At 37.2% G+C, this 26,235-nt stretch overlaps 1 protein-coding gene across 1 annotated transcript in view; it reads left to right on the top strand.

Annotated features, from left to right (window-relative positions):
* The first annotated feature begins 12,227 nt into the window (after positions 1–12,227).
* net1 (neuroepithelial cell transforming 1) overlaps positions 12,228–26,235 on the top strand; it is a 26,902-nt gene continuing 12,894 nt past the window's right edge. The window contains exons 1-3 of the mRNA XM_016574659.1: positions 12,228–12,594; positions 17,632–17,698; positions 24,400–24,462. Of these exons, the coding sequence (XP_016430145.1) occupies positions 12,485–12,594; positions 17,632–17,698; positions 24,400–24,462 (240 nt within the window). The 5' untranslated portion in view covers positions 12,228–12,484. The remainder of the gene's footprint in view (positions 12,595–17,631; positions 17,699–24,399; positions 24,463–26,235) is intronic.

Here is a 26,235-nt window from a genome sequence, read left to right as displayed (position 1 = left end):
CCACAGGTAACTAGGGTCAGCCAATGTCACAGGGCTAGCTGGATGCAGCAAAACAAAGGGGAAACTGGAGGCGGCCCATTCAAACCAGCGCAGATTCTGCGACCTAAGGAGCTTAAAATATCATCTTGTTGTGGTGTTGGGTGCCAGAATCGACGTAATACAGCCTCAGATTAGAAATCTGATCGCATATCTACTGCCACTGCCAGACAAAAAACCGACGACAGCTGTGGTTAAATGCGATAAAACGAGAAAAGGTTAAATAAAGTATTGTCTTTTGTTGTTATGGGTGCGTGTCTACAGATTTCTTGCCATATGTCTATGTTTCTTGCATCTCACGATTATGTCGTGTATGAAATAATGTCTGTGTGCATGTGTATAAAACAACAAACTGACAATTTATATATAATCATTTGTAATTGTATATACATTGTTGTGATTAATTGTGGCTGGAACAATAATGTAGCTGTAAAAATAGTTGCCTGCTGAAATTGAAATGTATATACATCTTCATCATGACTAGATAGACACGGTGAGTTTGTCTTTACTATACACGTTAGATGTGACCCACCTCATAGTAACAATCCTGTCAGATCGTCCATCCTTTGAGTGAGAGTGTAACGTTACAGGTCGGCCGATCTGGTTTCGAGGTTAAAGTTAACCTTTTCGACATGTTTCCGCAATGTTGTCTGGGGTTTGGCAAAAGGAGAGTGGGACGGTGGGCGGTGCTCGGGGTGGTGACTGAAGGCGGTGACCGTGTAGTTCTGACGTCAACTTTTTACGGAAGTCACAATGGTTCGTGAAAAATCACAGCTACTTTATGCAGGCTGTGTGAATTTTACTGTGGACTGACTGTTTTGAAACTTATATGGTAAATACATAGCACCTAGACCTCAGTTATCATGAAAAGAGCCAGGAAATGTCAGTTTTGACAATATGGGACCTTTAATACTTTTGAAACGGCCAATGCAGCATGTATTTAAAATGTACTAGAACTGAACGGAGATGAATGTGTTAATTTCTGTGATTAATGTGAATTGTTTAATGCCTTTAATTAATATAGCATCCTTTTCTCTTCCAGATGCTAATGTTTTTCCCCATTTTTGTGAGTATAGGGTTCTATTCTCACACTGCCATGCAGAGCAAGAGATTAATCATGATTCATTGCACGTAACATGATTAATTCTGATTAATCACCAAAAACTTTGCGATTAATTTTTAATGGATTCACAGCTCTAAAATATACGCAAATACAAATATACCAACTTGTTTTCACAGTACAGAAGGGAGCAGTGTGAACATTGTTCTTAGCATCTCCTTTTGTGTTGAAGAAAGTACTTCAGACTTCATTATTGGGTAAACTAGTCTTTTAATACCAGGTTTCTTCACAGAGAAATCATTTCGGATAAAACTGTCTGGTAAACGCTGCATCAGAGTGAGTGTGCTGTGTGCGAGAGCAGGTAATGGCAGTTTAGAGGTTATCAGAGAGCGGACATGCGTAATAAGCTGAAGACTGTGGTGAGGAAATGTAAAATTACGGATTTGCGCAGTGGTGTTTCTGTTGGCCAGATGAGCGCAGGCCGGGTTTCCCAGGAGCGCTTCTCAGAACAGCTCATTTAGCACAGGACGTCCTGAGAATTTGTATTCACAGGTCACTATCATTTTCTTCCTCCTTCGTCAAAACCCACTTGGTAGAATCACTTATTTGTCAGGTGTTGTTATACATGGGTTCAACTGAAGTGATATACCAAAAATAAACAAGCACAGTATTGCAGGCTATAATAAAAAGACTCCTTGTATTTAGCATGACTTACCATCACTTCCTTTCACGTCATACCACAAATCGCTAAAGCCTTCAGATCCAGTTTGTGTGTTATTGCCAAAAAGGAACAGAGATGGTATGAGCGGATAGACCTACTTGTCCTTTCAAATATGGTTCCTGGAAACTTGTCCATATCATCACTTAACCTCATTCTCCCTACCTTATTTTTCTGTCTTTCCACTTTGTTTTCCTAGGGTATTAACTCGCGCTCTAAATTTGGCTCACTCACTCTGATATGGTTGTTAAGGTTGTTTATCTGTATTTGCCCAGAAAGGAACATTCTCCTGTGTCTATGTCACACTGCCCGTGTACAAGTGGGCCAAAGTTCAGCCTCTTCCTGTAAATAGATCAAAAGGAACAGCCAGATGTCTGAAATTCCCTACAAAATGTCCAAGAATTCCAGAGAACTCGTGCACAAGAGCATGCTTTGGGCCGATGCACTGCCAAAATGGTTGTTGATAATGCCAGGAGACTTACAGCGAAAAACATATTTTGGTTATTATGAAAGCAATGTGTCGCGTTATGTGTAGTTACGTGTGGGCATGTGCTTGCTTATGTATTTACGTACAAATATTGCTTCTATAAAAATATATACAGGGGAGTCCAAAATTCTGAGAGCACATCTGCGATTCAAAGATGAATTTAACCAGGAATAAATCGAGTTTTATGACTTTGAAATATTTGTATTTTTATTTATTTCTTTTTGTTTAGTGACTTAGAAATCAATTAAAATTGTTTTTCCTTACATTGGAACACAAGATCTAGCTTTTTTCAAACTGTTATTCTGCTAATATATTTTGAAATAAATAAATTTAGTACATTACAAAAATGCAAAATAGACATTTTCCCTAGACTTTATGACCCAATTGTATATTTATTTTTATTTAGTTTAATTTGTTGTGTGCTGCAGCGTTGTTACATCGTGTGGATTTAATAAAACTCACACTGTAGCACCACGTTTCAGCCTTGATTTATTAATAGGTGGCAAGTCTCCTTCAGAATGGCTTCTCATTAAAGAAAGGGAGAGAGAGAGAGAGAATGAGTGTGTGACCTGCTGCCATTATAGCCATCACTCTCCGTGCCCCATGCATGAACTCAGGAGAACATGCTAAGCCATATTAACACCATGCTGAACTCTATTGACTGATCTGCATTAACTTCTCGCTCTTACACACACAGCACTGTTAAAACCATCTATCCTCACAGCACTGTCTCATGCCGTTCTTTTCATCTCTGAGTCTTTACAGAGAGAATTTGGCTGCACTCATGTATCTCTCTGCAGGGCTTCAGACAGACAACTGCGGTGTGCAGTCAGGCCACAGAGGATATTTAGAGTACATTTACATGACAACGATGCACTAAAAACAGAAAACATTTTACTTTGCGTTTTTCACAAACAGACGACAGCGTTGTCAAAATCCCCTTTTACACAGATCTGCGAAAACACCTTAAAACGCTATATTATGCATGCCAGGCCAGTAGTTGGCGATGTCACTTTGTGAAAAAACACTACGCGCACACACAATACGCATGCGCACGACATCACAAATGTGCACTTTTGTAGTTTACGCAATGACGATAAAGTTATCAGTTTCAAAAATTTACGTTTTGAAAATCCTTTTCAAAAGTTTGCATTTTCAGGCCCCCAAAACGTTGTTGTCGTGTAAATTAATGGCCAAAAGCAATAAAACGCCTCTGGGGCATGCAAGTGCAGCTCCTATCTCTTTGAATGGGGAAATATCAAATTCTCCAAAACTGTTCGTCAAGTTTAAGATTAAATTAAGAGAAACACTCACGTGGCTGGACAGACTAATCACTTCTGGGCCACGTCCTTACAGAGCTCACTCCAGCCAAGCCACCAAAGAGGATAGGTGTTTCTGTTCACCCAACCGCATTCGCAGACACAAAAACATTTAGCTGTCCTTTTTGGTGGCAGGGCTTGGCTAGTAAAAAATAAATCGATAACAGAGAGCAACATGTTGAGCGAGCAACCGAGATGGAGAGCATGCTCAAAGCAGAAATAGGAGCTCTTGTCATTCTCTTTTTAAAATCAGGCCTAGGAGGCAATTGGACGGGAGGGGGTGATGTCATCACTGGTATAGCGACAGGCAATCATGCAGTCCATTCATTTTTGTGGGTTTCTGTGTATGTGTGTGCACAAGAGCGAGTTTCTGTCTTCTGCGTGCCACTTCCTGGGATTGAATAGAGCAGGAAGTGGAGTGACAGGGTGCGAAGAACAACGCCTCCATGGTGGGCTTTTCACACACACACTAGAGAGCAGGACTCACATGTGTGTTTGTGTATTCAGTGAATTGGCAGGAGTCCCTTCAGCTCTGCCCTGTTTTTGCTGGGTGCTTGAGTTTGAATGAGATGTACTGAAACACTGCCCTCTTCTGTTTGCTTTCAGAGCTGCAGAGAAATCTTCGACTCCTGGTTTTCTAATTGGACATGGTAAGTTGCTGGTCGCCGTGATTTTGCCAAGTAAGACATGTTCCTGGATCAACATCTTTTGTTGATCCTGGAAAAACATAACTGTCCAAAAATATAGACTTAACCCAATCCCTACCCCTAAACCTAACCCTACCCATAATTTATTCCTAAAAACAGTGTGAAATGATAGCTGATTAACAAGAGTGTAGAAGCACCTAACCCTGATTGTAAGCCTAAAACAGATATTTCCTGAAAAGTTATCCCTCAATTCTGATTGGTTGATAGGAATGTTGTTCCAGGATCAACAAGGATATTAATTTCAGGAACATGTTGTACTTGGTGAAATCACGCTCACCGTAAGTTGCTCTATCAATGATTACAGTCAACAAAGCTGATAGGACCAGTGTTTTAGGGATGGGTTTATGACCAGGCTTACATGAAATCTCTGCCCACAGAATGTCATTTCCATCGAACTGGGACATCTAATATTTAGACCAGAAGAATTCAAATATTTTGACCCTCGAATATGATGCATATGACTTTGTGAAAATTTTATACATTGACCATTTTGTACTATGTGTGAGAAAAAGTGATGCTGTATTTTGAAGTCATCATAAATTACTTTCAAAATAGTGTTTCATATAATATTACAAATAATATATATATATTTCAATTTTACCAATAATTTTGTGAAAAGCGCTGTACAAATAATATAATATATAATTTTTTTATATCTATCCATCTATCATATCATTTGTACTATGTGTGAGAAAAAGTGATGCTGTATTTTGAAGTCATCATAAATTACTTTCAAAATAGTGTTTCATATAATATTACAAATAATATATATATATTTCAATTTTACCAATAATTTTGTGAAAAGCGCTGTACAAATAATATAATATATAATTTTTTATATCTATCCATCTATCATATCATATCATATCATATCATATATCATATGTGACCCTGGACCACAAAAAGTCATAAGGGTCAATTTTTTTGAAATTTAGATTTATACACCATCTGAAAGCTGAATAAATAAGCTTTCCATTGATGTATGGTTTGTTAGGATAGGACAATATTTGGCCGAGATAAAAAAAAAAACTGAAAATCTGGAATCTGAGGGTGCAAAAAATCTAAATATTGAGAAAATCGCCTTTAAAGTTGTCCAAATGAAGTTCTTAGCAATGCATATTACTAACCATTGTCTGATAAACAGGTAGTCCTATTCCAAACTCATGCCACTAGTTGTGGTTTACAGCGAGCCATCTCAAAGTTTTCTAACTGGGTAACCTCAGTGGACCACAGTCACATTGTTATTTGCCATTTTCAGAGCCTAGTGCTGCTATAGAGACAGGTGTGATTTCTCAGGACAGCCATTTCAGTAATATGTAGCTGTAAAAAAATCTGAATTGCTTACAGGACCTTTAATAAGCTTTGCCAGCTGCTAGTGCTGTGCTATTTTGAATAGTGTATGTTATACAAGATGATATTTTCTGTCCAATTAAACTGACAAATCAGAACACCAAAGCTAGCGCCAGTTAACAGAAGACAGTTAACTGTCACTTCGTGTGAAAATCATGGCTACATTTCTCTCCTCTTATCCATGCTGAGTGACTTAGGCCATTAAATCAGGCACCTCCTGTGGATTCCAGGGTGTGAGAAACTGATAATAAGGTGTAATAATACACGGTAAGCCAAATATGTGTGGGATTCTTAGCATTCAGATGAGACCTTATGCAAGCCGGTAGAAGAAAGTAAGAATGACAGTAGTGCACAGCATTTTGCTACAGACCATGATTATTCTTAGAGAGAAATATAAGGAAATAAAATACATGCCTCCAGCACAAACAGTCAACAACATATTTCTTAGCCTAAATATAGCTGCTGACCCTAAGGTTTTAAAAGGACCGTTCACCTAAAATGAATAATCTGTCATCATTTTTTCATCCTCTTGTTGTTTCAAACCTATGACTTTCTTCTGTGGAACAGAAAGATGATATTTTGAAAAATGTTTCTGTCCATACGGTCAATAGGGTCTAATAGGGTTGTTTTGGTTTCCTTTTATGGACAAAAATGTCTTTTGTGTTCCACAAGTCATGCAGGTTTGGAGCAACATAATGGTGAGAGTTTTAATTTTAGGTGAACTCCTTGATTGACTCAAATATGCTGCCAGTTACTAATATGACTGATCAGTTTTAACACTGATTACTACGGTCTCTGTGGTTTTAGTTAAACTAAAACTAGTTTTGTTAATTCAAATAAAGCTGAATTAAAATAAATTTATATAAAATATTAGATGAAAAACAGGAACGTAAAACAAATTAGAAACGATTCCTTTGGTTTCCTTTTTTTCTTTGGAATAAAGCTGAAATTCAAAAGTGAAAGTACTAAAATGACTCAAACTGAAATAAATGAAAGCTAAATCAGTTAAATAGCTAAAATGACAAAAGCACATAAAATTACTAAAACTAAAATCAAAGTGTAAACTGAAAATATGAAAATAAAATCTAATTCAATATAATACATATAAATAACTAAACTAACAAAAACTATTCAAAATCATTTTTGGTAGCTGAAATGAATCTGAAATCAATTATATTACTTAAAAGAAAATAAGAAATGTTGCCTTGACAACTAACTGTAAAAAGTTTAAGATGAGGTACTAAAATCACTAAAACTGAAAAAGAAATCTATAAAGAAATATGAAAAACAAGCAAATAAAAATGGCAAAACCACGTCAAATTACTGAAAATTTAAAAAGAAAGCTATATAGAAATAATAAAAAAGAGCTAATAAAAATGACAAAACCACGTCAAATAACTACAATTTGAAGTGAAAACTGAAAATATAAAAAAATAAAAACTAATTCAAAATTAGTCATTTCAAGTAATTCCATCATAGTACATAACAAATAACACATATGCACAGACGGAGACAATGATTTAATGGGTGGCAAGGTGACTAGCAATGACATCATTTCCGCGATCAGCCATAGGCTGAGTGGTAAACCAGGAGCAGAAAACCAGGACAGCGTGACATGACTGAACTCAAGTCATTTCCGAGTGGGTCTGAGATTACATCAGTGCTGTGTTGGTGGTAAGAACGCAAATTAACTTCAAGGAACTTCAGTGGGCCGGCCGCAGGTGATTGACCAATCCTGTTCGCATTTGACGGCTACTTTGAATGATGACATTGTTTAGAGATCTTCCAGTGACTCATAATTTCCATCTCCCAGCAGTTCTCCTTTGAAAAAGGGTTGACGTCATCCTCCCACGGACAAAACCGATGCAGGGATCCTTTCTGGGCAATCAAGGGTCTATTTATACTGTACACAAACACACCATACATCACACCACATTGTGTGCTATGCAATAAGATGCAGGCACGATCTTATTCAACTGATCAACAACTAGCTTTACAAAGTCTGGTATCAATGGAGAAAAGTGGACTTCACTATTCAAAACCACAACGGCATGGTGACCATGACCGTGACATTTGTTTTGACAGAGTCACTTCCTTATAAAGCATGCCCACTGCTGTTTCAACCTTTTGCCTTTCCTGTTATGTTAATCATCAACTCAGCCAGTGACACAGGGACTTCTGATGGGATCGTTCCCAATCCTGGACGCTTCCTCCGGATGCTGGTTTCACATGGTGGTTTAGATGTGTTCTACCAGTGTCTAGCACCATTTGAAATCAGTGTTCTTGGGGAGGGAATTGCCGCTGGATCACATTTCGCAGCGATGGACGATCCCAAGAGAAGTCAAAGAATAACAAAACAGGACAAGGAATCTTTAGTGGGTGGAGTGGCTTTTCAAGAGAAGTGAGGGAAGTGCATCTATTGAATCACAGGAGAACCAGATAGTGCTCATAGCTTGCCCTTAGTGCTTGATGAACTCACTCAGATGTACTGGAAGTCAAATGAATGTGGTGTGAACAAGCCAGCCCAGTCCCACAAGGAAAATACTGCTGTATACTGTAAAAATATGATCAACATGTCACTGTAAAAAAATTCCACCTACTAAAACTTAAAAACTTCTGTTCGGTTGCCTTACATTTTTAAGTATAATCAAATATGCTGTACGTTATTTCAACTTTTAAATGAAGTTAAAATTAGTTAAATTAATTTGCTGTGAAGTCATGGCAACGTATGTTTTAACTCGTGACAAAAATGTAATTCAAAATTTCAAAATGTAACTTCACTTTAAACATAACTTCAAGTTATACAAGTTAATTTAATACAAGAATTGAGTTGTAATAAGTCATAGTTAAATGTTTAAGGTTAAGTTGAAGTAGGTGGAAATTTTATACGTTGCCGTGTTTATCCACTAAAACATCAGTGTTAAATCTTGTTTTGGATGTTTCTGTAAGGTCTGATTATCTTCAGATGTTATCATGCAGTTTGCATGAAGCTATGTATGTGAATGATGCAGAGCATGAAAGTAGGAACAAAAGAAATATTATGCAATGTCTTGCATTACAAAAGTGTATGAATTTATAAATGTGTGACTGCAAGATGCAATGTTATTTTAGTATTTATGTGCAATTATAGTATTTATTAATACTTTGAATTGGCTTTTATTTTTCGATTTTCTTTTTAATTTAAGTTCAAGCTTTAGTTTTTAATACTTTGCATTAAACGGGTCTTAAATATAGGACTGATTTACTAACTACACTGCTCACAGAGTAGGCTGTAGCCTATTTATTGTATGAATACGTCGTAAAAGAGTTTGTGCGCATGGGTCTACTTGTCTTTTTTTATAGGAATTATAGTGTTTATAGTGTTTTTGTTTTTCGTTCCCTCATTTGAACTGTTAACTATGCTTGAGAGGGCTAGTAAAGAGATTGTGTTCTCTGAAGCTCTTTCTCCCTCTCTGGCTGTTCCTGCCCCCATCTCTCCCCACCAAAGGATGACTGATTTCCTCTGGTGCTTAGAGTCCCTTTTATCATCTAGCACCATTTGAAATCGGTTATAATGACTGGGGATCAATTCTTCGGCTTCCCATTGCACTCAAAGGGCCATCAGTGCCCTTTTCCTACAGTATGTACTGCATGTGTAGGCCTTTGAAGAGGTTATTGCAAATTTTGTGGAAAATAGAAATGTTTTCTTTTTAAACTGAATATGAGTGAAATTTCAATTAGCTTTGTTGCTATTTTGAGGAGCCCTAACTACGTATTCATCACCAAATAAATGAAAAGGCTGTAATCTACACTCCAAAGAATACCTGCTCCCAAACTGATTTAAAGCAGCACTAGGCTATGCAACTTTTTCTGTGTTCAAAATTTGCAAAATGTATATAATGAGCGAGTACATCATGAATTCATCTTCCAAACCGCGTTTTTGTCTTATTCCGAATCACTACGGTACACTTATAATAAGTACTTATATTTGGACTATTGTAGCCTGGTCGGGTCGTCACCGCTGCGGAGTAACACATACCTGCGTGAATCGCCATAGACATAAACTTAGAGAAGTAGCTCCGGTTGGAATGTTCTTCCGCGGGATGTGTGCAGTGTTTATTAACCGCTAGTGCGCCAAAAGTTACATAGTGCAGCTTTAATTTGCCGTTTAATTCTACCCTCTGTTGGTTGGAAGGAGACACTACAAGCTTAAACTTCGAAATGTAGTTAATACGTGCTGAATAATGGTGATAAAAATAGCTCAAGTCAAGTCATTTTAAGTTGTAGCACTTTTTACAATATGCATGGTTTTAAAGCATCTTTACAGAAAATCGTTTTGTTAAATGTTTATAATTTCTTAATATCCTCATGCCTAATAATCACATGTAGCAGTTGGGTGATGATGATTATATAGTTCATGTTAATAGTTCAAAAGGAACTAACAACATGATAAAGATGTGTACGCTTAGGGAATTATTAACCATTGTTTCACCATCAAATGTGAATGTGAAGTATCCTTCCTTCCTTATATTTTGTGCATATGTGCAGAGCCTGGTATTTGATTCAATTTATATTTGCTTATTGAACATTATGGGAATGGAATGTGTTGACAAATACTAATAAAATAATAATAATAATAATGTATAATAATGTGGTGTATAATAAATAAAAATTTAACTACAACAGCAAAGAATGTGTTTGTATTTAAGTTTACCTTGAGTAATGAGCAGGCATTTCACACAAAAAAAGGGGGTTTACTGACTCATAGTTACAAAACGTTCATTAGTTGGGAACTTTCAAGCTTTCCTTTGTGCATATACAGTACAATGCTTGAACTGCCTTTCTAATGAGTAACCATACAGAATAGACAGCATTAGTTTGCAGTAAACAAGCTAAACGTTTTCAGCTTTAATGAGGTCTGGACTATTGTGAGAGATAAATCTGCCTCCAAACAAAAAGTTCAAAACTAACTGCTCATCTTATCTGACCTTACACAAACTACATGAACAGCATAACATCCTTTACTTGTCATATCCCCACAAACTCAATTAGGCCAGCTTATTTATTTTTGTAGAATATTGGTACTACATAAGTCTACGTATCAGCCTAGGGTGAATTCAGGTAAAGAATTCAGGGACACTTTCTGTAAAACATGTCATTTACATACCTAGATGTTTTTTTTTTCTTTATTACTTTTGTTAACTTTAAGGTCCAGCTATAATATTTAAATTTGAATACAGTTCATATAAAGTGTTATTTGCAAGCTATATACCAATAAACAATTTGAGATCATGCACTCTAGACAAATTTATTTTCAGGTAAAGTGGGCCATTCATTTATCAAAACATATTCTGCATTTTAATTAAAAACACATGATATATTAACACATATTATCAGACAAACACATTTAACAAACCCAAAATTATATAACCTATAGGTTATGAGTAAAACAAATCATGTGTAAATCCTCGTCTCAATTCATGTGTGAAATTCCAAACAACTGAAAGAACATGTGTTGACATTAAATTTGATGAAATCTGAATATCAGAATATTCAGAAATCAGAATATTAATAAAAACTCTACAATTACAATATATTAAAAATATGACTATAACACAAGCAACAACAAATAGGCTAAAAAAAATTAATAAGAGGAACATTTAAAATGGTAACCATATGTATTCCTGTCTATGTTATCTAAACACTTTAAATTAACTTTAATTGTATTCATATTTTAAGCTTTCTATTCTGCTCCTCTCATCCTTTCTTCACTCCACAGACTGAACTTCATGCCTCGACTTTCCTTCTATTTTCTCTTTCCTTTCTTCCATCTGATTTGAATTTCCTGACTGCAGTCTCATTTCTGTTTTCTAAAAAAGTAAATGATGCATGCATTCTATAAAATAACTAGTGAATGTCAATTTTATTTAATGAATTTTAACAAAGCAGGAACTGTCCCAATAATATGTGTTTCCATTTAGTGAGCAACCTTATAATTTAGAAATGAGAATCTTATGTCGAAGGGCTTTCTACCTTTCACCATAAGTGTCATATTGCATCAACCAAAACTATTTGATCATTTAGAGAAATAGTGTTCCTTTAATTAAGAACCATTGTTATGCTCTGAAAGTGTAAATCCATTCAGCATACAGTACAATCAAACCTAAATGGCCCACTTTACCTGAATTCACCCTACTATATTCAGTATTGTTAAAATAGCCTATTATAGAAATTAGCCCCTAAAAGTCAGCTGTGCGGAGTAAAAATAGACTTCAGTGTCTGTTACCATATTTTTTATTTAGACACAGCCTATTACAATAATAGCCTATAATGTCTAATAGTAGCCTACACAAAAAGCCAAGGGGCTTAATAAAGTGTTGAAAAAATATTTACATTTAAAATATAATTAGAATTAGTTTTTGTTTTTAGCCTTTACATCTTTTTTTTCAGATGCAGAGGTCGTTTTGAGGTACTGCTCAGTTTTATTATTACATTTGAATACAAAAATGAATTAATAAAAATAAAAAAACAATACTTTTCTGTTATTTTACATAGTACACTGCACGAGACAGAGCAGGCGCGCAAGTGTTTCGTCACTAGTCGCCTTAAATCCCTCCCTTTTCGCCCGTATCCTAACCTAACAATCGTGCCCCCTGTCCACTCCTGATTGGCTATGACTTCACATTTCCGCCATATTCAAAATCCGTCCTATCTGTTGAATATAGCGAACTTCCCCCTTTCAATTCACCCCCCAAAATAACTCATTTTAATTGTATTACGTTTTGTATACACAGTTTACAGTAGCGCATTCCAGGTCCATATTTTCAAATGGAGGAAACCGACGGATCTCCAGTGCCGGTGAACGAAAGACCGAGGAGGAGCAAGAGAAAGTCGTCGGTGGCGGATATCGAAGCCTCCCCAGATCGCAATTTCAAACGGTCAGGAAGATCATATCACACACTTTGTATTTGTCGTTGTTGTTCTTTATTATTATTTTATAGCTAGCACTATTGTGGTCTGCGTATCCCTGCGTAACCAATAGCCAAATCTGGTAATAAAAATGTATTAGTTGATTGCATTTAAGCTGTTTTATCTATATATTATAAACCACATCTAATGAGTTATTCTGTAGCATGCATCTAAACGATGTATGAGTTTGTGTTTTCAAAGTGAGAAAAACTTCCGCAATATGTCGACTAATGAAAACAGCATGACAACAGGAGTGTTTATGTTATTACTGCAATATTTAATCCCACCACACGATGGCGCTGATTTCACACAAAATGATTGCGGCGTTCAAGCCACAACATGAAAAAAGTTCAGCTCATACCTCCAACACACCTGTTTCAGTTGTGCACTCAGTGATTTATTTAGCTTACTGAACTAAAACGTTTTACACAAAAGAAATGGGCAGTGTTTTAAATCGACATTATCCCTTGATCAGCTGTGTAATGCAAATGACTGAGTTACTGGAAAACTGAAAGTTAGCACTTTCAGTGCTAAAGATGTTTACAAAACATACAAAGTAGATCTAATAAAAACAAGCAAACTAAACAAAACTATGATCGGACAGTATAAAATAAACAGAAACACACTGCAAGCATCTTTTGATTGTATTCGAAGACATTTAATTTTGATCTCCAAACCCTCTTTCATCTTTTTAATTAAAAGGTTAGAATAAATGAATGGATGGATGACTGTCACAGTCAAATCTTGGTGTATAGCCATTTTACCAATATTATACTAAGAGTACATCTGATAATGTGTCCAAGGTACCACATATAAATAGATCATGCCAAATATATACAAGATATTTTCGGCATAAACCCAGAGAAAGAAGCCAGAGAGCATCAAATGCGCTTTTATCACTGGCTAAAATAACAGTTTATTTTGGCAGAGGGTCTGGTTTTCTTTCTCCCATGCCAAGCCTTCTGCCTGATTGGAGCACCAGGAAATGTGACCCCATTTGCCTCTTATACAATAAGAAAAACAACAAAAATGGCATGGAAACGTTATTTGTACATTTTTTGGAAAATTTGAGTGCTACTTGCCACTATGATGCAAAGGCATTGCTATGTGGACACTATGATATTCTAAAAGTTTTTCGAGTGTTGCTATGCAGTTGCCAGGGTGGTTATTTGGGTGTTGCAAGGCAGTTGCTTGGTGGCCGAAGTCAAAAAGAGCCCTTTCCTAGATATTATAAACTGATCCGCAGCTATGGCTTTCAGGAAGTATAACTGTGTTTAAATAAATTCTTACCCAACCATCACACACAATACACATCTACAGCACCAGCTTGACAGTGACGTCACCCTGTAAATAGACAAAGTAGAATCGTACGGAATTTTCACAAGGAAGCGTTCAAACACAAAGTGTACATTGAATTGGATATCTTTCAAGGGAACGCTTTATAGAGAGTTGAGAAAATAGTAGTTACTCTAATCTAAGTCTATTGGATTTGTTTCACCTGCTTTATCATCCAAAAGGTCAATGGTCATTGCTTAAATGTAATAGCATCTCTTTACAAGAAGCTGCATGATTTGTTCTTTTATTATTAAGTTTTTCAATTCTGATTTTGGCATCAAATGGTTATGAAAACATGATATTAAAGATAAAATGTGTTGTGCCAGCACACTACAGCGGTTAATGTTATTTTGACAAATTTTTACTATTTTTGTTATATATATATATATATATATATATATATATATAGAACGTTATATATATATAATAGAACATTAACGTACCTTAGTGAGGAAAAAAGGTGACGTGAAAAGCTCGCTATATGTTCTGACGTAGTGTTGTGTCACGGAAAAGCAAAATAGACTTTTATTAAATGTCTTGTTTTGTCCAGTAATCCCCAAGGATTTATTCGATAATAACCCATTTAATTTCATACGCACTGAAAAAACAGATATAGTTAAGATAAGAGCACAACGTCATCGATTTGCACATAGCAGGACGTCATAGGTGTTTAAGGCAACCGTTATCCAATTTCAGATTATCTATTCTCCGCGCCGTTTTGACACCCAAGCCCTTTGCATGGCCTTCTACAGGTTCCTTATATATGATGTCTCATATTTGACAGTGGAGACCACAACAAAGAAAGCTTTTGAAGCCGTTGTGGAGTGATCTGGATGAGTAAGTGACATATCATTCCTCCAAGGCCTCTCCTTTGTTTGCTACGTAAAGCACAGTGAAACCAAACCTACTTAGCTTAACTTGAATGTTTTCCCACCTTTTCGGGGGGATTGCGTTCTCAATGACTGAAGAAATAAAAATAAAAAAACACCTGAAACCAACTTTGACCGTCCCCTTAAAACTAAATATTGGTTTGTCTAGTACATTGTGACTACTTAGGACATCCAAAATTCAGAATACGGTACACAGAAAGTACAACTGTTTATATGAATTTCCACACATCAAAACGACCAGCGGAACAATGACGTCAACTTGCGAACACAAAGTAGCATCTTACATGTTCCCACACTTGTATCGGATCAGCTGACACTCGACGGTGGTAACATAGTGATGTAATGTCCTGTGGAGTTCTTAGAACAGGGCAGGCCTCATTCTTGGTCTATTTGTGTAGTCTGTTACATTGCCTGTGAGAGACTGGTGTTTGTGTCGATGTAACCATCACCGGGTGTGTGCGCTATTTGGTCCATATTTGTCATGCCGATGTCCAGCGTTTCAGAACACCTCGGCATTCCAGACATGTTTTGGAAGCAATACACACTCACAGGATCCCTGCTCAGTTCCTGAAGCTCCCAAACAGCACACTTTTAGGATGCTTCTCTTATCTGATACACCTGTTTCAGGCATTGGAGTCTTTGATATTGAGCTGATTAGTGGAATCAGCTGTGTTTGATTATGGAGAGTGTGCTGAGGGTCTTCAGGCTTGGGAAAAGCTGCTGTAGGAATTTTACACAATATGGCTACAGGTCATGGGTGTGTTTTATTTTGCCTTAAGGTCATTACCACAATCATTTAGTTCATATTTTTTCCTTTTAACAAGATGGTTGGTTTGTATTCACGCATGCTGTCCGGTCTAACATAGTATGGCAGATTAGAATTAGTATATCTAAATATAAGTCATAAATACTACACTACCATTCAAAAGTTTGAATTTAGTGATAAAAAAAAAAAAAGTAAATTAATACCTTTATTCAGCCAAAGCGCATAAAATTGCTCAAAAGTGACAGAAAAGACATTACATTTTAAAGTATTAAAATAGAAAACAGTTATTTAAAATAAAAATATTTTACAATATTACTTTTGAATAATTATTGGACTAATATTGCCTACAACCACTTGAACAACAACGGCAGAGTTGTTGTGATGCTGTCATTGGGAGATTTTCTGTTGAAGAAAAGTGGCCAGAAAAGCTTCCAAATCAAATTATGCAGTGACCGCATGTCACAATATTGGTGCGCTACTCCCAGTCATCTGTTAAGTACATTATGTATTGGCCCAGCCATAGCCAGGTTTGTTTTTATCCGTATAAATTAAATATGCTGTCTACTTGTCGTGACTATGGCCTATTCCTCAGCAGGGCAGCATGGAATGGAGGACACTCCATCATGTTATTGGCAGCGTCATTTGACCTACATATTTAGGCCCCTGTTGTCTTTAGCAGTTGAGACCACCCACAGTAGAGTCTTTTTCTAGTGGACACTGATATAGATTCTGTACTCTAACACATTTTTTTTTTTTTAAGTAAGTAATACTTTTATTTAGCAAGGACACGTTAAATTGATCAACAGTGACAGTAAAGACTTAATTTATCACAGTTTCCAGAGAAATATTAGGCATAGGCAGCACAACTGTTCTCATCAAGCACCAAATCAGCATATTAGAATGATTTCTGAAGGATCATGTGACACTGAAGACTGGAGTAATGATGCTGAAAATTCAGCTGTCATCACAGGAATGAATTACATTACCATATATTAAAACAGAAAACTGTTGTTTTAAGCTGTAATAGTACAATATTACTGTTTTTACTTTATTTCTGATCAAATAAATATAAACTTGGTGAGCATAAGAGACTTTTCAAAAACAAAATCTTTTGATCAGTAGTGTATTTATTTGGCCAGTGGCTATATGATAGTGTATGTAATATATTGTTGAAATTATTTTTCCCCACCCATGTGGCCTTGATTACATCAGCTAACAAAATGATTTCAGAGTGATTTGAGAGGCAGAGAATAACATTTGCTGACATACGCTTCAGGGTAATTCATCAGTCTGTTGCAGTGTTGCTAAAATGAAAAACCCGATGGCAATACCACATAACTCCGTAAATGATTTAATCCTAGTTCTGTAGATTATCTTAGAATTTTTTAAAGGCTTTTTATAAAAGATTTGGTGGGGCTGTCCCATTACAGTGGCTGAAAAAAGAAGCAGCTCTTCTCAAAAAGGAACCCTGGGTATCTTTACAAACATGACCTCGCTGAGACAGTTGTCACCAGTCCCCAAATAAGGGCCCAGCCAACAATGAGGGGCAGTGCATTCGTGAGTAAAAGAGGACATGATGGATAGAGACTAAAGGAAAGGGCACGTGGGTAAAAGACGGCAGAAGCTGAGTGTCTTGGTGTGAGTTAGATCGGGGCTAAGTGACGCTCTCTCTGTATCGGATCTGCAGACCATGATGCAGTGTCACGGGAGACAGAGCTACACCAGGCTTGGTGTGTGGTACGTACAGGATGTGTATTTACATTTATGGGCTCTTCTTGTGGGCACACTGACATTGTTGGGTTATGGACATACTAATGGATCTACAAGGTTTGGCTGCACAGTCTACATCATTACTGCACAACCAGAGGTCTGGGTCTGGTTGAATGCTTTGTATTTGTCTAGGTTTCTGTATGAAGAGGGGATTACATGTTTTTTGGTTTTGTTTAGTTTTTTTTCAAATGGCTTAAGAAATATAATTGTTTTGAGAATCTTATGTTGTGTTTTTCTTGCTGTAGGCCGTCTTTGAGACGAGGAAGTTCTTTTATCTTCCTGACACCTGGACCTCAGTGGGACTTCACGCTGGTGAGTAGCTTATGACATTCATATGACTCTTTCTCAAGCATACAAAACACACAGTAGCTCTGTTCCTAGCCACCTTGCTGTCCACTGTCAATATAGGGAGCTAGCTACTAAGGTAGCATCATAAGTGTGTCATTGAATAAGTGATTTGAAACACAGACTTCATAGCACCTCTCCATTGAATCAAAAGACAGACTTGACTCCTGGTTGATTTCAAGTAGAGTTTGACATTAGCATGTTGCTATGATAACCACTATAATTCTTATGCAAACACATATTAGCTGTAGGATGTATAGCATAACCTACATAGATACACTCTTCAGTTTGTACACTGTTTGGAGGACAACATTGGGCGGGATGTAAGAACTTTTAAAAAATAAAATGCTGTCTTTTTTAATCGGACTAATCAAGGATGTAATAAACAGAAATATGAGAATAATTATTAGTTGCAGCCATAATTAGCTGAAACGATACATTTTTTATTAAATTGGACTATTAACCAATACTTTATCAATAATACTTTGATACTGAACAAACTACTAGCTAGGATTTTTCTTGATTTGGCCACAGTGTTTGATGAATTGTTTCATAACTTGTCTCATTGCAGTACATTCTAGTATTGCCTTCTCAGAAGAATGCTGAACAGAATCTTTTTAGGCGATTCTATTTAACTATATTACTGTTTTTAATTAATTACTTTTCATTCATTCCTTTGATTTATAAAGCACTTTACAACTGCACCTGCAGACCAAAGTGCTGTACAATCAACATACAACTACATACAATACATAAACAACAAACACTCTAACACACACCAACTAGCCCAGCTACTTGAAGGCTAATGACAAGAAGTAACTTTTAACCCCATCTTTAAAGGTGTTTATGGATGTAATCTCAATAAATACCACAAGGAAATTAGGCATGACTGTTCTATTCACTTTCACATTACCAGTCCATGTCAGTATATTACTGCCTGTAAGCGGGACCAAAATTTTAATATAAAAAACACGTACAACGGTACAACAGGTGACCTTAGTATTTTAAATGAACTGAATGCTGTAGCCCAATTAAAGGTGCTTTGCTACGGTTCACCAGTTTTCATGCCTCAGAAACTCTAATACTACACCCATAAGGTCATTTTTGTTAAACCTTCCATCCTTTTCCTTTGCGTAAGTTCGCAAGTGTACTTTTCCCTTGCCCTTTATGAAAATTTTGGCAGAAATGGTTTTCCACTCAACCAGCATGTTGTTGCCAACTGATGACATCTCAATCCTCTCATGGCATCGCGTGCCTCTGGTTCAGCTGATGCACAAATTGCCACAAAATGGCATCTCTCTCTCCCCACTAATTTCCACCAAACTATATCCAAAGTCTTTATTTCCACTGAATCAGTTAAGCAGTAAATGCAAACTAGTTTGTGATTGAAAGCAGAGAATAGAGCCCGATTAGAGCATTCCAAAGTTTATGAAGGCCAAGCGAAACGCAATCCATCTCTCATCTGTAGGAAAACTTGGGGGTGGAAAGACGACGGACCGCTTTATCCCATGCCAGAATGTTCCTTTGATATGTAATTTTTTTTCATGAATATACACACATTAGCTAATCTATAGCGGGCACATGGGCCTCATTAGGCTTCCAGCTCGAGCACCATTATCTCACCTTCAAAACCCTGCCGAGGTGAGAGAGTATTCCTCCCTCCTCTTATTCCTTCTCAGACTCCTGGAACATGAAAGCATAAAATCTTTGTCTTTAATGTGGAAGTAGTTCTTCTGGTTAAGGCTGTCTGCATAGCTGCAGGGTGAACAAGGTGATGCAACAAAAGATGGATTATGCAGGAAGCGGCCTGCAGACCTCTGTGATACTGCTGGATTTCATTTTGACAGCTTGATGTGCCAACATGCGAAGACGATTTGGAAAAATCTGTCTCAGACATGTTCAAACGTCTGGTTTCATTGTCTTCTAATATGTACATTTTTGTTGCATAATTTAAAGGTTTCTGTTATGTCTTTAATGCCGGTTTCACACTGCAAGTGTGAGCGGCGCGTGAGCAGTGTGTATTTTTTTTGCTGTGCAAGTTAACAAATGAGTGCATTCACACCGGGAGCAGGAGCGTCGCGTGAGCAGCACTGAAGCGATGGTTTTGGCGGCGAGTCTATTTTTGCTGCACCACTCATGCTCAATTAAAGTGACAACACACTTTTGATGGACAAAATAAATATGATTTCACACAAAAAGTGCTAAAAATGCACAGAATAAGCATGTCTAGTGTGTTTTAACAAGAATTGGAGTATGTCAGAAAAGAAAATGAAGAGTCAAAAATATGATTTACCCATTTAAACTTGTTTTTAATTATTCAGTTTGGGTTAAAGTATGGTGTATTATTTTAAAAAAAAAACATTAAAAACAGCACATTCTATATCAAAGTATGACTGAAACGACATGATCGGAGCTGTTTTTGTTGTTTACCATTTACATGCGAATCCCTGTGTTAATGTGCAAATCCCCATGTTAAACTTTCGAGACTTTAAAACTTTCAAGTTTATAACTGACCAACTTCTAAAAACAAATTTATAGTTGTCGTTGTAAAAAAAATATGTAGCTTTGGAGCCACTGCTGTGATGCTGTACAAATGCGTCCGGTGTGAATACTCTCACGAGTCTGCAGCTGCAGTGAAGATGTAGTTACGCTGACGCAAAGCTCAAGCTTGTGGTGTGAAACAGGTGTAAGTAATTCAATTAAGTATTAAAGGATCAGTTCACTTCCAAAAATTCTGATAATTTACTCAACCCCCATGTCATCCGAGATGTTCATGTCTTTCCAGGATTCCAGGATTTTTCTCCATATAATGGACTTCAATGGTGACCAACGGGCTGAAGGTCCAAATTGCAGTTTCAATGCAGCTTCAAAGGGCTCTACACGATCCCAGCCGAGGAAAAAGGGTCTTATCTAGTGAAACGATCAGTCATTTTCTTAAAAAAATACAAATGTATATACTTTTTAACCACAAATGCTCGTCTTGCAGTAGCTCGACTTCACGGAGTACGTAGTAACGTTGGAAAAGTCGCACGTGACGTAGGCGGAAGTACTGACCCAGAGTTTACAAAGCAAACGTGTAAAGAAAGTCAAATGCCCTTTATAAAACTAAGGTTAAACAACGATGTCAGACGATTTTGAAGTTGGAGGAGAAAATGAGATGGAGTTTTTCGCCCTACCCTACCTTTTTGAACCGGAGTACACAGACAAAGAGCTAACCGCACGTGACCTTTCCAACTCGATTATATAATGTGTGAATTTGCGGACGCGTATCGTGGACAGAGCCGATCCTCCCTATATGCAAAATACGCAAGCTGCGTAGGGCCCCAGGGGGCCCCCTTGCTCTTTTAGTTTCGTTTTTTAATTTGGCCAGCAGTTATGAAAACATGAATGATCATTTCTTTTAATGCGGTGCGCTGTCGCCCTTTCTACGTAAAAATCAGTCAAATCATGTAATGTGAATGTCGTACAGTCTTGCTCGAGACTAAAAAAAACAAGTTGAAAGCGTACCGAGCCGTGGAAGAGACACTGTTTCTCAAGCGCTTTCCACGAGCGTGATTCGAGACTGAGTGAAACACGGAACAAATGCGTTTCATTCATTCATTCATTCATAACCACTCATACCCTACTCCACCGCTGCACAGTTTTGCGTAGGACCCTCAGAAGTCTAGGATCGGCACTGATCGTGGAGCTAGTACAAGACTTGCATTTGTGGTTAAAAAGTATATACATTTGTATTTTTTTAGAAAATGACTGATTGTTTCGCCGAATAAGACCCTATTCCTCATCTGGGATAGTGTAGAGCCCTTTGAAACTGCAATTTGGACCTTCAACCCGCTGGCCACCATTTAAGTCCATTACATGGAAAAAAAATCCTGGAATGTTTTTCTCAAAAACCTTAATTTCTTTGCGACTGAAAACAGAAAGACATGAACATATTGGATGACATGGGGGTGAGTAAATTATCAGGAAATTTTTATTCAGGAACCAATCCTTTGAGGCATTTCACTTGTTCACTTAGTTGTGGAAACTAAACTTGTTCTTATGAAAATTATTTGTTGTTTTGGCATTCACACAACAAATGTGTAGTTTTTCTTCTGTAGCTTCTGGATTACTGTGAGTCAGACTGATTGCAGAAGACACAGGAAGCAGCTTGAGACAGCTGAACATTCTACTTTCATTTTATATAAAATGAAAACCATGCCATTAAGTCTTATTTGTAACGTTGACATGCTTAATGAAGTTGACGAGGCTACCTGAACAATGAGTAGATTGAGGAGTGTTTGGGAAACCTGTTTGGAAACAATTTTTCGAATCCTATAATTCAAATTCTAACTTTAAATATTTCCTTTTCGTCTCTGAAGCAACTTTTTTCAGCTGACATCAGGCTCTCTAATTTTTTAGCTCCTTACTACCAAACACCATGAGTCCACTGTTCACATCCAGTCAGCCTGATGGAAGTCTGCTTTTTTCCCTAATTGAATATCCAGTTTTACTTGGAAAATGTCACATTACAGAAGTTAAATGGGTTGCAAACACCATTTCATGTTTACTTTTTCCATTTAATTTTTTTTGGCTTTTTAGACTTTTTCCCCTCTTGATTTAAAAGATGGGCTTCATGCATATTAAAGGGGTCATATGATGCGATTTAAATTTTTCCTTTCTCTTTGGAGTGTTACAAGCTCTTGGTGCATAAAGAAGATTTGTAAAGTTGCAAAGACTAAAGTCTCAAATCCAAAGAGATATTCTTTTTATGGAGGACCGTTGCTGGCCAATCACAGCACACCTTGCTTTTTCAGACCGATGAGCTTTGTAAAAATCGACGCGTTTCAAAAAGGCGGGGCATAAAGGAGAAACAATAATGTACAGTATGTGGAAAATAATGTGGTTTTTTTACTTTAAACCGCATAAACACATTTCATTACACCAAATACACAAAATAATGTTCTTTTTAGCAGCATCATATGACACCTTTCATTTTTGTCCAGATCTTTCAAAATCACAGTATGCAAACCACATGTCTTGGCCATCATGTGCACAAACTCTTCATCCTAGATCTTACTGACCCCTGCAATATGCAGTGTCCAAAAAACGTGACTTTGATTGGGCTTGTTGTAATAATCTCATGTTTTCTGTGCCAGCAGCTGTTTGCTCTCATAAATTCTAACATCCATTTATGGTTTGTCCACCATTTGGAGCCAAAATACACGGCCTGTCTATCACTTTGACCTTTTTTTCTGTTGCTCTCAGTTTTCTTTCTTCTTATTTTGAAGCTTTAGTTTTATTCTTTTGAGTGATTTTTTTTATGCTTTCCACAAAATACACTAGCAATATCGGTGCCACTTGTAAACTTACAGACCATTAGCCTTTCTCCACTCTCGGATAACACACAAAAGCAGCCGCTTATCTGCGTTATCCATTAAAACATTCAAAACCAAACTCCATGAGTAACCTGTGATTCACTCAGTAGCTCAGCATCTGATTGGCCAGCAATCATTACTGTCAACTAAAACCCTCCAATCAGGGCCTTGATTAATTCTCCCCCATTGTCTGTGAATGGGGATTTGCTAAATGATAGCTTGTCATTTATTGTTTTAGTGTGTTTACCAACTTGTTTGCCATGAATGGGTATGATGTTAAATTAGCCTAATCTACTCATTGCTTCAATGAAACTCGAGGTGAGCTGGCTGTAGGGTGTTTGGTTTTGATCACATGACTTTACAAATTGCTTTCACCTTATAGGAAAACAAAGAGCTCATCAAGACATTACTTCTGTTAGTGACAGCGGCATTATGAATAGGGGTTTTTCCAATTGATACTGGTCTTATAAACAAAACCTTAATTGACTTACAAACTAGCCCTGTTTGGGAAAGGTTGAATATAGAGGGACAATGTAGATTATGCGCACATTTGGGTTAAAACTACCACCTGTTTTTAAATACGTAGCCTCACTCTGGATGAATAGTCAAGATTTACTAGCAGTCAGAAACCTCCCACTTGAGTTGTGGGTTTAATAATTATATTTTGTCTATTACATAAGTATTTAATTATTATTAAATAAAATACAAAATGTTTATTCATGCAGGAAAAAAAAAATGCAGATTCCATGTGGGCCTAGTTATATGGAGGGGCTGATGTCTTCTTGGGAGGTTCATTAAGCTATAACTCTGCTACCAACTAAATGGACTTAAATGGCCTTTGTTGAGCGGTTTTGTAAAGTGGTTTTGGGAAAAGTCCAGGAAAGAGAACATAGGCCAATAACAGAGACCCTGGGGGCTCTCGGTGGCCACCACAGTGCTGCAAAAAATATTTATAACCCCTTCACACCCTGCACACAATCCACAGGTAGAATTTTCACTAGCCAGATGCCCCACCAGCCCCCGACTATACACACACAGGTGCTAAAAGGCCTCAAGAATAATGATGTCCTTCCTGAGTCTTGCTGGACCTCCTTAGGAGCCATTGTAACCCATAATAATGCCAGCTTTTTAAGGTAGCACTTTGCATATTCTTCAGGAAACTAAAGAAAAAGTGTAGAGAAGTTGACAAAAGAATGTCTTCCTTGGTTCCCCTCTCAAAGCCAGAAAGTTGTTATATTCTTTGTAAGTCTCCCCTTTTAGTTTAGATGTGTATTGTGCAACAGATTCTTATAGGCTGTTTTCCTTTTGCAGAAACGCAAGCGCAGAGAGAAGGACGATGCAGATGCAGTCAGTCTATGCAGCTTTGACTTCAAGGTAAGAAAACTAGCAAAACAACATGGGTTTTGCAAGGGCAGATTTGGCATAAAAGATTGATCGAAATACACAAATCAAGACCTCTGCCATATTTGTCAGCAAAATCAAAGCCATTTTGCACAAGAATCCTAGATGTAATCACTTGTTTGTGGCAGAAATCAAAGCCTTTTAACCTTAAGCTGGAGGAATTTAATCTTAGAAAATCTTTCCACTGATAATCCGAAAGATTATTTCTTTCAAACCCGTAAACTTTCCATGATTACTGTCAGCAATTATCCTCATTTCAGTAAGGACTTAATTAAGATGCGCTGCTGTGTAAACTAACAAGTTGTGTAATTTGACTCTGCACTGATCTTGACTCCTCTCTGTTTTATTTTCATACTTTTCTCCATCTGAAAGGGAACAATTGACATATTAATGCACATTCATAGCAACCCAGTGTTTTTTACAGTTTAGTAAGAGGTCACACTGAGCACACCCAGATCTTCTGTACTTTGACAGACAGGAGAACAATATAACTGAAATGACTTTCATCAGTCTTGCGCCTGTAAGATGAGAGAGCTCTGATTCACCAGAGCCTTCATGCCTTAAGGAATGGAAAAAAAGCTGAAGGTTATTACACAAAAACAACAACTCATAACAAAATGCCCAGCATTGGCAAGTCTATTTTTTTAGTATAATATTGCTAGAATAGATTAGAAATCATAGATAGATCCACTAAAGAAAAAGTCATGCAGGAATGAATTGAGGAATGAGGCCTCAGTTCCTTCAATTCACATCTTTGAGATGTTTCAGTCACTTGTCCATTCTGACCCATACTATTTTAGAATGAAACTTGTTTCGCTAGACAGTCCATTAAACAAAAGTTCCCGACTCCCCTTCCCCACAGCACACCTTTGTGAACGCATTTTGGGGAAGGTGGGGGGTTTTGTACAATCGCCTGTCCTGCAGGTACACTCTTTATTTCACTCTGCACTCCCCCCGGGGCCTTGTTCTGATGAGTTTACATTGTCATCCTGAGACTGTCGAATTGAGATTTGCTAAATGTGTACTCTTCAGATTCTGATTAATGCATCCGCCGAATTTGCACAAACTGAGAAGCGTCATAATGTTGTCTTTAAATGGTCACAGTTAAAGGTCTTACTCCATGACTAATTTAACTTGCGTAGCTTGAAGTCTGATCAGATTGCGATATATTGTTTTAAGTCTGTGTGAATGAGAAGGAAAAGGGGGCGTGTGGGATGTGTCCTGACTCTGTTGTGTGTCTGGACCGAGGGGTGTGTTATTAGTTACCTGCTATGTTTAGTGGCAACCACCTCTGCTGAGGGTGCATTGACTCAATTGTAGTTAAATATACTTGAGATCAGGATGTGATGTGATTTTTATCTGTTTTTCTGTAGATGGAGTTTTGGTTGCACAATAAGAAAAGGCTAAAAAGCAAATTATGGTTCCACGCGTTTAGCGAACCCACTGTAATGGTAAAAATGTTGACAGAAAATATTACCGTTTTACTGCAAGTCACATGATGACTTAAAGTCCCCCTTGTTGTGAAAATCAAGTTTTTTATTTGTCTATATTGTGTTTTTAATATGCCTTTAGACAAACCATGTGCCAATCTATTAATCAACACCATTACTGAGTACTTTCTCCTTAAAACTGTAGTTTCCCAAAGGCTGACCCAGAAATACGGTTTGAAACAGCCCTCGGTTTTCTACGTCACAAACCAATAACCAATCACGTCAAGGGATCGATTCCTATCACTAGCATGCAAAA

This window comes from Sinocyclocheilus rhinocerous, unplaced genomic scaffold (genome assembly GCF_001515625.1).
Source record: "Sinocyclocheilus rhinocerous isolate Xijiao unplaced genomic scaffold, SAMN03320098_v1.1 scaffold1164, whole genome shotgun sequence".
NCBI lineage: Eukaryota > Metazoa > Chordata > Actinopteri > Cypriniformes > Cyprinidae > Sinocyclocheilus > Sinocyclocheilus rhinocerous.
The sequence above is the reverse complement of the archived record's forward strand: the minus strand, read 5'-3'. Positions and strand labels throughout refer to the sequence as shown.